This window comes from Xyrauchen texanus, chromosome 30 (assembly GCF_025860055.1).
Source record: "Xyrauchen texanus isolate HMW12.3.18 chromosome 30, RBS_HiC_50CHRs, whole genome shotgun sequence".
NCBI lineage: Eukaryota > Metazoa > Chordata > Actinopteri > Cypriniformes > Catostomidae > Xyrauchen > Xyrauchen texanus.
The window spans coordinates 22,958,588-22,971,694 of NC_068305.1; the positions used below are offsets into that span (position 1 = coordinate 22,958,588).

At 37.7% G+C, this 13,107-nt stretch overlaps 1 protein-coding gene across 1 annotated transcript; it reads right to left on the minus strand.

The window, feature by feature from the left end:
- Window positions 1-1,063: 1,063 nt before the first annotated feature.
- Window positions 1,064-12,548, minus strand: LOC127623684 (carbohydrate sulfotransferase 14). The gene is made up of 2 exons (XM_052098130.1): window positions 12,137-12,548; window positions 1,064-6,753 (listed from the first exon to the last, which is right to left on the minus strand). Exons 1-2 carry the CDS (start codon window positions 12,419-12,421, stop codon window positions 5,926-5,928), a joined length of 1,113 nt encoding a protein of 370 aa, XP_051954090.1. The 5' UTR covers window positions 12,422-12,548; the 3' UTR covers window positions 1,064-5,925.
- Between the last annotated feature and the right edge of the window lie 559 nt (window positions 12,549-13,107).

Below are 13,107 nucleotides of genomic sequence, written 5' to 3' on the forward strand. Positions count from 1 at the left end.
ACACAGTATTAGTATGGTGTTCCTAATAATCCTTTAGGTGAGTGTATATATATATATATATATATATATATACTCTATATAAAGTAAATTATGCAAAGATACTTTTATAGGTAAACATTACTTAAAATATCAGGGATACTTCAAGTAAATATGTAAGAGCAGCTTAGAAGTTCAGCTGCCAAAAAAAAAAAAAGGGACAGGATACAGGCTGTTTTAAAGAGGGAGAAATAATTTACAAATAAGAAGAATGTAAATAGATGCTCCAAAAACTGTCCAAAACATCTAATGTGGAAGTGCAAGAAGAGGTCAAATAAGCAGTGTGCAGGACAGAGAAAGCAGGGGAGGGTTAATTTGGAAACTGATACATTTACAGACAAATTTGTCAAGGAAACAAGTCCCACACAATCATTTTGAGGGGAGGAAACTGCATGTTTGTTTGTAGCTGACATAGAGACTTATATATTGCACTGATGATCAAGCATACACATCTGGCCTCTGGTGAATTGCATGTTATGAAAGAAAAAAAAATTCTGAATTGAAAGCAGTGTGTGGTATAATTTTATATATCTGTTTATAAAGCAAATTACACTATACATTTTTATACATTTTGCATTTTATATTTGTTGTCTTGAGTCTTATAAAGGGGACCTGCATAAATTGGGCTCAAGCATTTTGGCAAGCATAGAGTGCTTTGTCCTTTTATAAGAGTGTATAAAGAGTCAAATAAATGATGGTTTCCTCCAAACAAGCGGTTACAAGATTGTGTTGCCTAGTGGAACTGGGCAGTTGCCGTGGTGAACACTGATAACAGTGTGGAACAAACAGACATCATAAGGACATCTTAAAGGGATAGTTCACCCAAAATAAATATGATACAACATACAACTGATATAAAAGCAACATAAATGTCCTAAATGTCCCAACATAAATTACTTCTACAGAGAGAAACTTTTTATATATATGAATTACAGGCCACAGTATATCGTGGTTTAAATGAAGAAATAGATTTCAGCCCTTTTCTGTGATTGTTTTTTTTTTTTTTTTTTGTTGTAACCACCTCCCAGTGGACCTTCTCTGTATGTGCAGGCTATTTGTCATCCAGGTGTTTCCAATTAGCATCTATAAAAGAGGAAATTGTTTGTTTGGAAAATATACCCTGAAGAAGGCTGTTTGTGCTGTTACACGTGGGTTGTATCTTTTCCCCCACATGTTTTAATTATTTTTTCTATCATGATATAGCCAGTCCAATAAAGGCTTCTTTATTTTCCTAAGAAGAGTGCCTTGGATTTCCTTTTTCTACATGACATTGAACTCTCGACCCCAAAGAGCACCTTCATATACTTTTTTGAACTCCTTGAGCACCCTGGACATTTTTTTTTCTCTTTCCAACATAAATGTCCTTTTAAAGGTATAGTTCACCCCCAAATGATCATTAATTACTCACCCTTATGTTGTTCTAAACCTATATGACTTTCCTTCTTCCGTGAGGCACAAAAGATGTTCACTGTCATTGAATGGAAATGAAAGTGAACGGTCAGGATCCCCACGTATCCTGGAAAACCTGGAATTTTGCAATGCACACAGAAACGTCAAAATAAAAGCTCAATTTAAATGGATGCATGTGTTTTGCTTAAATTGTTAGGTGCATAAAATCTGGAAAATTGAGCCTTGATAAGATTGGGAACCCTGATGGTGTCTGAGGCTGTCATTTTCTAACACTCTGCCTAACATCATCTTTGGCATTCAAATGAAGAATGTCATACAGGGTTCGAACAACATTTGGGTGATTAAATGACAGAATTGTCATTTTTGGATGAACAATCCTTTTAAATGATCTTTTGTAGCAGTGACATGTTAAATGTTTGTCAATGAAAGGCCTCACCCGTTTCTCCAAGGCGCTCTATAGACCAGACGCTAGAAAAGTGAGTCTGCCATATTATCATCCACTGCAACCTAATTAGATTTTACTATTACATATTAAACAAAAAAAAAAAAATACATCAGACTGATTTGTACCTAGACCCACTATTTAAAAAACTGCACAAATGGAATGTGCAAAATCAATTGTTGCATGGATTGCTGTGGCCTGTAGACCAGTGATAAGCTTATGCACACTGATATGCAAATAAAACAATATTGACATCTAAAGCAGCGTTTGTCTTTGAAATAATCCTTTATCACAATAATATCTTTAAATGATCTCAATTTGGCCTCTTTTCTAAACAAATATTAATATGCGATTTGTAATTGTTAATTTTATAAATGTAAAAAATAATAAATCGACTGACAGGCCTAATTTCATTGAATGTACATTTGTTTTTAAGCAACCTCCAATTATCTTCCATTTTATCAGAAGTGTGAGCTTTAAGGACTACAAAACGAAGGCTTATCACATGGGTCATAATACCTCGAGAGAGAGAGAGAGAGAGAGAGAAGCCTGTCACATTTGCACTGTCAAGACAGCCCCTGAATGTCTCTTGGAAGATTCTTGTGTTTATACAATCTTAAATAAACCTTGTGTCGTGCCAGAAATGCCTCAATTCTGACTATCCTTTCTTGGGCTTCTAAAGGAGAAGAACTTGTATATTTATTTACATAAGTACAGTTACGCCATCAAAGCCAGGCAATCATTTGTCTAATTATGTTTTTAATAACTTGAAACAATTGTATTGCAGTGGTTGTGGCCCATGTTACGTGTTAGTATTGTCGGTTTTCATATTTTGTTACTTTTGAATGGAAAAACAAGGCAACTTAGCACTTCATGTATTTAATATCATATCATATCTTTACATTGCAGACTTTTTAAGCAGATTAAACTAAAGAGTCTGTGACCTAAAGCATGCATGGATATTGAAATGAGCATTTGGCAATGAAAGTATTACGAAATTCTTCGGTCAAATGTGAAGATCAAAGTTTTCAAAAAGTTGATATGGCCATAATACTAAGAGCTGTGCTAAAGGGATAAATTACCCAAAAATGAAAATTCTCTCATTTACTCCCCCTCATGCTATACCAAATGTGTATGAATTTCTTTCTTCTGCAGAGCACAAACAAATATTTGTAGAAGAATGTTTAAGCTCTGTAGGTCCATACAATGCAAGTCAACAGGATCCAAAACTTTGAAGCTCCAAAATGCACATAAAAACAGCATAAAAATAATCCATCTAACTCCAGTGTTAAGAATCCATCTAAAGAAGCGTTATGGTAGGTGTGGTGAGAAACCGGTAAATATTTCAGTCCATTTTTACTATAAATCACCACGTTCGCTTTCTTCTTTTGTTATTGGTGATTAGCATTTTCGTGCATATCGCCACCTACTAGGCAGGGAGAAGAATTCATAGTAAAAAAAAAAAGGACTTACATTTTTTATTCACCCACACATCGTTTCACTTCAGAAGACATTAATTAATCCACTGGAGTCATATGGATTACTTTTATGCTTCCCTTGTGATTTTGGAGCTTCAAAATTTTAGTACCCACATTCACTTGCATTGTATGGGCCTACAAAGTGGAGATATTCTTCTAAAAATTATTATTTGTGTTCTGCAGAAGAAATAAAATCATATACATCTGGGATAGCATGAGGGTGAGTAAATGATGAGAGAAGTTTCACCTTTGGGTGAACTATCCCTTTAATGTCACAAACACTTGTTCTATTAAATAATTGGTGTTTGCTTAGGCAAGCATCACTATTACTATTGCTCATGTTTAGAGAACTAAACACATCTCAACATTAAGTATTACATTTTGAAGTGCAGCTCATGCTCTGGTGTTTGCTAAGGACATAAATAACACCTTGAATAATGTGGCTTATTGTTGAGACGTGTGCCATTACTTTTCTGAGTGGTCAGACTTGCAATGTTTGCATGGCCGGCATTGTTCAAACAGGTGAAACATTCCAGAAATGATGAAGCCATATCGTCAGTAATTGGGAGGGGGATTTGACTTGGGTTCAAGAACACCCTAGCAACTGCTTAGCAACCTGCTTAAAAACACACATCGAAGCAACTGCATTGCAACATTGTGGCAGTGAGTTTTGCACAGTCAAGCATCACTCAGCATTATCTTCATAAAATGTACTTGTAATTTTAATCAGCATTAGCCTGTTTTTGTCTTTGTTCTTACACAATAAATATAATCTATTCTCAGTCTGTATCATTGGTTAGGGAAAAAACAATTACCAGAATAAATGAGGAAAAAAAAAAAAAAAGGTCAGTATCTGGCCACTGTCGTGCATCTCCTCATGTCCTGCACCAGATTTGCCAGTTCTTGCTGTGAGATGTTACCCCACTTTTCCAACAAGGCACTTGCATTTCTGGGGGGGAATGGCCCTAGTCCTCACCCTCTGCTCCAACAGGTCCCAGATGTGGGATTGAGATCACGGGTCTTTGCTGGCCATGGCAGAACACTGACATTCCTGTCTTACTGGAAATCACGCACAGAACGAGCAGTATGGCTGATGGCATTGTCATGCTGGAGGGTCATGACACATTGCCCCAGACCATGACGGACCCTCCACCTTCAAATGGATCCCGCTCCAGAGTACAGGCCTCAGTGTAACACTCATTCCTTCAACGATAAACGCTAGTCCGACCATCACCCCGTCAGGTAAGATCACTTTTTGCCAGTCCTGTCTGGTCCAGTGAATGGGCTTTTGTGCCCATAGGCAACATTGTTGTGATTATGTCTGTTAAGGACCAGCCTTACAACAGGCCTACAAGCCCTCAGTCCAGCCTCTCTCAGCCTATACGGACAGTCTGAGCACTGATGGAGGGATTGTGCATTCCTGGTGTAAATCAGGCAGTTGTTGTTGCCCTCCTGTACCTGTCCAGCAGGTGTGATCTTCGGATGTACCGTTCCTGTGCAGGTGTTGTTACACGTGGTCTGCCACTGCGAGGTGGATCAGCTGACCTTCCTGTCTCCCTGTAGTGCGGTTTTAGGTGTCTCACAGTACGGACATTGCAATTTATTGCCCTGGCCACATCTGCAGTCCTCATGCCTCCAATACAGCATGCCTAAAGCACATTCACGCAGCTGAGCAGAGACCCTGGGCATCTATCTTTTGGTGTTTTTTTAGAGTCAGTAGAACGGTTTCTTTAGTTTTATAACTGTGACCTTAATTGCCTACCATCTGTAAGCTGTTAGTTTCTTAAAAACCAATCCACAGGTGCATGTTCATTAATTGTTTATGGTTCATTGAACAAGCATGGAAAACCTATTTTACAATTAAGATGTGTAAAGCTATTTGGATTTTTACAAAATTATTTTTAAAATACAATGTCCTGAAAAAAATGACGTTTCTTTTTTCGCTTAGTTTATTTTGTCGTATGAAACTCAATTTCATTACATACAGATAGTTACGCCCTAAAAAGTTACTTGAAGACTCTCACCTTGCTCTATAAGCTTCATGTTTAATTTTGTAGAAAGATCAAATGCAGCACCAGAAGAACTCTTTCTGAATGACCATAAATTTGAATTAGAATCCCACTTATCTCATTAGTAAGGGTGAAAGCCTAAATATCAATTATTAAATATCTAGACAATCAAAAGATTTAAGTAAAAATTATATTTAATAAAATGGTTAAAAAATATATATAAAAAATAGCCTAAATGTAAACTATTATTGCATTGACATTGAAAATTGATAAAAGCTTGTGCTTACTGATATAAAACTCCCATGATATTCTTGCGCACAGCACAATGTTTTAAATTATATGCCCAACTCAAGGACATACCACTGCATCTCATGAACACAAAGTATTTGATCGAGTACTTCCCATTTTAAATAGTGGTGTAAACTTAAATAGCTCTCAAATACACTGTACTGAGGCTTTTTTTATTTAAATTTTGTACAGAAAAAAAAAAAGTAATAATTATTAAAAATATTGACATTAAATGTTACACCCCCCAAAAAAAACAGCTTTGCTAATGCCTACAGTATTCAGTGGTTGTGTTGGGCAAAGGATAGCCAAACAGAGAAAAGTCTAATATATACTTGGGCAGGAGTTCTTTGAGAAATTTCTGTGGCACAGTGCATAAATAATAATGCAGCGTTTCTTTTGTAACAGGTTTGTACCATGTTTGTCGTTCAGGAAAACGTACTTGTTGTGGCACCCCAACACGTTCCAACACATATGCCGCATCACTCTCCAGCCTTTCATATGAGCCTATGAAATTGTATTCTATGGCACAGGGTTGGCACAGGTTGTAGATGGGCATCCAGTGTTCGTTCATGCGCTCAGGATCTTCATCTAACAAATAACGAACAAACTCTGTAAATGACACATCATTTCCTGCTATCTTTTCATCCTTTGCATAGCCTTTTCTATAACGTCGTATGATCTCTGCTCCATATTTACGCTGGTATGCCTCAATTTCGCCAAACTTGTTGCGATAGGCAGAAAGCAGGCGGGCCATTGGCTCCCGTACGAACAGGAATTTAAAATAGTGCCGTAGTCGATAACGTATCTCTTCGGGTGAAAAGTCGGAAAGGAAGAGCAAGTCCGCACGATGATCCATCTTCACTTTGACGTCCACATTAACCAGAGCACCACTCAGTACTTTCAGCACACGTTTCCAGTTGGAGCAGGCTACTTTGGGTACATAGCAGTACAGGAAACGATGCTCATCATTCACTAGTATGTGCTGGAGGAGAGTTTTCCTCTGCAGGGGACTGAGGGACCAGACATTGTGAGGCATGTTGTTCTGACCACACATTGATCTTATGGTGCGGTTACGGATCTCCTGTAAAATCTGTGGGCAGGAAGGCAAATGTCTGTATTAGTGATGCACTAAAAAAACACTCAATTGCAATTCAACTAAAGCTGTGTTGTGTGTGTGTGTGTATATATAATAATGTGTTTAAAATAAGTATAAATATATACAAATGTATATGGAAATAAAATGTTCCTCTCTTTTAAGCCATTTTGTGGAATGATGTGTTCCAACATATTCTTCGAGATATATGATAACATAAGACTGAAAGGGATAGTTCACCCAAAAATGAAAATTCTCTCATCATTACTCGCCCTCATGTCATTCCAGTTGTGAAATACTGCATGTCAACTGCTGAACTTAAAGATTTTTAGAAGACTTTCAGGACTATTTTGGTCCATATAATTGGTGCCAAAACTAGGAAGCTCAAAAAACAAACAAAAAAAATCACATAAGTCACAACCACACATTTAACCACACAATCCAGTGGTTAAATCAATGTCTTCAGAAGCTACATGATAGTGTGGGTGAGTAAATGATGAGAGAATTAAAATTTTTGGGTGAACTATCCCTTTAAATTTTTCAATGAGAACTTTAGCACAGAAATCAGGTTTGTCCCAACTGTCAGCCCACTATAAATATAATTTACATCCATTTACATTTACGCATTTGGCAGGCGCTTTTATCCAAAGTGACTTACAGTGCACTTATTACAGGGACAATCCCCCCGGAGCAACCTGGAGTTAAGTGACTTGCTCAAGGGCCCAACAGTGGCATCTTGGTGGTGCTGGGGCTTGAACCCCCCAACCTTCTGGTCAGTAACCCTGAGCCTCAACCACTGAGCCACCACTGCCCACATCCAAAAACAATAAAAACATTTACACACATAGCTAACTATTTTTCAGTGCACTGAACACGGAGTCGGGCAGTGCACTGAAACATTTGTTCCTAAAAAAAAATCAGAATGCACCGTAAAAACCAGGGAGAATCGTTGCTCAGTATGTTACTTTACTGGTAACATACCGTCATGTCTTCTGACATTGTTAAAACCATTAGAAGAAGAGCACAAATGTAAAACAATGAAATTGAAGCCTTATTTTATCCATAATGACCATGAAAGGGAAATAATCTTTTAAACAGAATTGTTAGAAGAAAGTTAAAATAATCTATAAGACACACTATATTTTTCTTTATTTATTTAGGTCCTTTATCTTTCATTATAACACTGTACGTATAAATATCTAAAATGATCATGCACAACAGTGACATTCATACAGTGATGTTGTTGATTACTAGCTGTGTTTTAATGCTTGAGCTCGTAATTGTGTCGCAAGTGAACCATAATGAGTCATAAGCGTCCCAAAGTGGACCAACACACTGAGCAGTGCCCCAATTCGTGTTCACGATATTCTGATTCACGACATGGGGGACCTAGGGAGCTGACTGAGACGCACCCCAAATGTCTTTGTTTCCAACACTTAATCTTAATTTGTGAATCATCCTAAAGACGCTTGCTTATACAACAACAAAACAAATGTATGCAAACTATGTGAATATATCAGGTAAAAAGGTATTTAAATTTATCAGCATGAGAGCACGCTCATTGTCAACTCACTTTCAATTCTGATAACCAAAACTCTAGATTTGTTTCTTCATTATCAGAGATAGAGACTCTGAGGTAGTTGAAAAACCATGTCATTGTAATCTTATATGTTCTTTGAAGAATACAACAGGGATCCTAACGTGAAAGCATAAGCTTTCCATTTCATACCTTGGCCTCAAGGTTTCCACCTGTTTAATATATTCTGGTATGAAAAATGTTGAGTTTCTCTGTTCCCTCATATGTTTTCCACATGCCAATTTTAACTTAAACCATCAATACCCAAGAAACAAGATATTTGGATAGTGGGCTCTATTTTCAAGAGTGCACAAAGCACTACACACTGCAACCTTGCACTACTTGAAATCCAATTTTTGTGAGAGTGCTAATACTAAGCACAATTTTCAACTGCAAAGCACAAGTGGACATGAGTGGGGGTGTTTGCACTATCCGTTGGTGTATCCACCTTTTTCCTGAACGTGGAAGTTTTCCACGATTTGACAGTTTTCAATTTCCTGTCTCCAGTGTTTTCACTCGCATCAACCAATATTCTTAGTGGGTAATGCAATGCTTAAGGAATTACGTTTATATACAGTGTCTCACCTGAGTGTGGAGATGACATGACACGATGGTCAAAGGCTACATTGCTTTCATTAATTATTCGGCATTATGACAGCCAACAACGGCTGTTCAAGTTGAGCCTGAAATTCATTTTTATTCAAGTAACACTTAAATGGTTGATATTCTCCTCTAGATCGCTTTTTTTGGCAGTTTTTTCTTGGCATCTCCAGACCAGAAATAAAAAAAATACAATAAAAAACAGGCAATTAGAATCATCATGGCGCCACCCAGTGGCTGGTCAGGAAAACTGTGGATGCACGCAAACCGTGGGTGTATTATTGTATGTTAATGAACTGGTGCAAACTGCAATTTGCTATTTTCCTTAGAAATATGTCCTTGCCCCAAGATGTTTCAGAAGTATGTCTGTTTTCAGCGCAACTACAGAGTTCAGTTCCTACATTTGCAGTTTGGAGATTCTACCAGCAGGTAGTTATAAAGTACATGTCCAAACTCTAAAAAATATTGTGGAACATTAAATTTAGACCCCGAAAATCACAGTTGTAACTGTTTTATGAAATAAAAAATTGTGTTAAACTTTCTAGAGGTCATGGTTTATTTTTCAATTATTATGTTTATATTTACAATTGTATTGTATTATGATCTGATTTTTATTGGTATTTTTTTTCACCTGTTGTCATAGTGATTTTTAAGTTGGATCACATGCTTGGATTTTGCAAGGTGGTTATAAAAGATTTTTTTTTACCACTTCACTATTTAAATTATATTTTTATTTCATTTGAAGTGTAATTAAAATTGAAATATTTTGGTTTAATTTTTTTGTTTCAATAAATAATTTCTTTCCCTCCCCCTTTTCAACAACAAAATTGGGAATTTCATTCCCATTATAATTGTTTTATTGTCTGACCTAAGTTGCGTCCCAAACCGCATGCTTCTGCATTATTCTAAGTCATTTTGTTAAGTGTAAATGCGAGCAGTACATCAACACTGAAAATGCAGAAAGAAGTGTACTATGAGAACAGGATGATGCACTTCTTCAATCGCATGATTGTAAAACATTACTTCCGTCAGCTGTTAAACAGCGAATGGTTCAGTGTAGTAAAAAACCGAGTATGCCGAGTTCAAATGGCATACTACCTATACTACTCTTGCTCCTGCGTTATAGTAGAGGGAGTATGTCGTTCTGAACTCAGCCTAAGTGTTCCATTTGGGACGATACTACACGGCTGGATGCATGTTTGTCTATCTGTATGTTTATAATAAATATGTACAGGTCCGTCTCAAAAAATTAGCATATTGTGATAAAGTTCATTATTTTCCATAATGTAATGATAAAAATTAAACTTTCATATATTTTAGATTCATTGCACACCAACTGAAATATTTCAGGTCTTTTATTGTTTTAATACTGATGATTTTGGCATACAGCTCATGAAAACCCAAAATTCCTATCTCAAAAAATTAGCATATCATGAAAAGGGTCTCTAAACGAGCTATTAACCTAATCATCTGAATCAACTAATTAACTCTAAACACCTGCAAAAGATTCCTGAGGCTTTTAAAAACTCCCAGCTTGTTTCATTACTCAACACCGCAATCATGGGTAAGACTGCCGACCTGACTGCTGTCCAGAAGGCCATCGTTGACACCCTCAAGCAAGAGGGTAAGACACAGAAAGAAATTTCTGAACAAATAGGCTGTTCCCAGAGTGCTGTATCAAGGCACCTCAGTGGGAAGTCTGTGGGAAGGAAAAAGTGTGGCAAAAAACGCTGCACAACGAGAAGAGGTGACCGGACCCTGAGGAAGATTGTGGAGAAGGAGTCTGGAGTAGAAACATCCAGAGCCACCGTGCACAGGCGTGTGCAGGAAATGGGCTACAGGTGCCGCATTCCCAAGGTCAAGCCACTTTTGAACCAGAAACAGTGGCAGAAGTGCCTGACCTGGGCTACAGAGAAGCAGCACTGGACTGTTGCTCAGTGGTCCAAAGTACTTTTTTCGGATGAAAGCAAATTTTGCATGTCATTCGGAAATCAAGGAGCCAGAGTCTGGAGGAAGACTGGGGAGAAGGAAATGCCAAAATGCCTGAAGTCCAGGGTCAAGTACCCACAGTCAGTGATGGTCTGGGGTGCCATGTCAGCTGCTGGTGTTGGTCCACTGTGTTTTATCAAGGGCAGGGTCAATGCAGCTAGCTATCAGGAGATTTTGGAGCACTTCATGCTTCCATCTGCTGAAAAGCTTTATGGAGATGAAGATTTCATTTTTCAGCACGACCTGGCACCTGCTCACAGTGCCAAAACCACTGGTAAATGGTTTACTGACCATGGTATTACTGTGCTCAATTGGCCTGCCAACTCTCCTGACCTGAACCCCATAGAGAATCTGTGGGATATTGTGAAGAGAAAGTTGAGAGACGCAAGACCCAACACTCTGGATGAGCTTAAGGCCGCTATCGAAGCATCCTGGGCCTCCATAACACCTCAGCAGTGCCACAGGCTGATTGCCTCCATGCCACGCCGCATTGAAGCAGTCATTTCTGCAAAAGGATTCCCGACCAAGTATTGAGTGCATAACTGAACATAATTATTGGAAGGTTGACTTTTTTTTGTATTAAAAACACTTCTTTTATTGGTCGGATGAAATATGCTAATTTTTTGAGATAGGAATTTTGGGTTTTCATGAGCTGTATGCCAAAATCATCAGTATTAAAACAATAAAAGACCTGAAATATTTCAGTTGGTGTGCAATGAATCTAAAATATATGAAAGTTTAATTTTTATCATTACATTATGGAAAATAATGAACTTTATCACAATATGCTAATTTTTTGAGAAGGACCTGTATTATATATTATAAACATTTAATTTACGCATACACATTTTTTTAACATGTTTTACAAGCATTCAAGTTTAACACTTGTTGGAAAATTAATATAGTTCACACACAAAAAATGCACTTTGAGGCAAGTTTTTAAAGACCATGTATTTCGCTATAAAGACATATCTCAAAACCGAGTGAGCTACCCATCTAGACAGCAACAGAACAAATTCCACCCGCCTATAATGACCAAAATGTTGTCTGGGTTCTTGAGACAGCCAAGTTATCAACTTCCCTGATGCAAAGCCTCGCCAAACTCATAGGAGATCTGTTACACACCTGCAATATTATTCAACTCTTCGCAACAGTTCTGGCTTCCCAAAAGTGTAATATTTTTTACTACGTAACAAACTTGTTCGACTATATTACCTGAGACTCCACGTCCACAGCTGGGGCATTATTCCTGGCTCGGAGGTCCACTTTCCTCCCGTTGGCCCGTGGCGGCGGAGTCTCCACGCTGTTGAGCATTCCCTTCTCTATCATAAGCAACAGGCCTCCGGATGCCACGATAACGGCGAACGTCAGCACCGAAGGCACGACGGCGGAGTGTCGACGCAGGGAGATCGCGCTCACAGGCGGTCTGATGTGGATCAGTGATCCGCTTCTCGTCCCGCTCGATTGTTTAACGCCGTACTCCTGCTTACGAGGCGGCATAGTGATTCAAATACATAAAATAGTCGATTCGTTTTATTTTCCTATTTTTAGGATAAACGAGAGTTGAATCGAATAAATACGGAAAAATCAACACGTCGTTCGCTTCAGTGAACTAACCAACTTCTGAATTCAGTACTTTCGGTGAAAAAAAAAAGTCTTTTTTTTTTTTAAGAGAGCATGATGGGAAATGAAGTATAGAGCAATGGGGGTGGAGCGAGAGAGATTTCGGGGAACTAGTTATAACTTCTCAAGTCATAAAAGATTTGGTGCAAGACACCAGACAATTAGCCTAGTAAATCCATAAAGCATCTTCAACTGAAGAAAAAATGGATAAAGTAGCAGAAATCAATCGATCTCTATGTTGAAACTACATATTTTAGCCATTTACACTACAAAGAAAAATGGCTCAAAGTAGCATTTATATGACTATGCAGTTTATTTTGCAATTTTATGTGACGTGTTGATAGCCATCAGCACAGAACAGCATGGAAGATCAGAAAAGGCAAAAAAAAAAAAAAAAAAAAAGACATTTGTAGTGTTGAGGTTTATGGAGAAATTATGAGAAGGTTCAGTCTTTTAAGCATGGTTTCATTATCATATACAGCTCTGGAAAAAAATTAAGAGACCACTGAAAAATTATCAGTTTCGTCAATTTACTATTTATAGGTATGTGTTTAAAATGAACA

Bases quoted from the DNA above. Each gene is read 5' to 3' on its own strand.
- LOC127623684 (XM_052098130.1), bottom strand. From the start codon at position 12,421: ATGCCGCCTCGTAAGCAGGAGTACGGCGTTAAACAATCGAGCGGGACG. The intron at 6,754-12,136 runs GTAATATAGTCG...TCCTGCCCACAG, and splicing joins CTGTGGACGTGGAGTCTCAG to ATTTTACAGGAGATCCGTAA.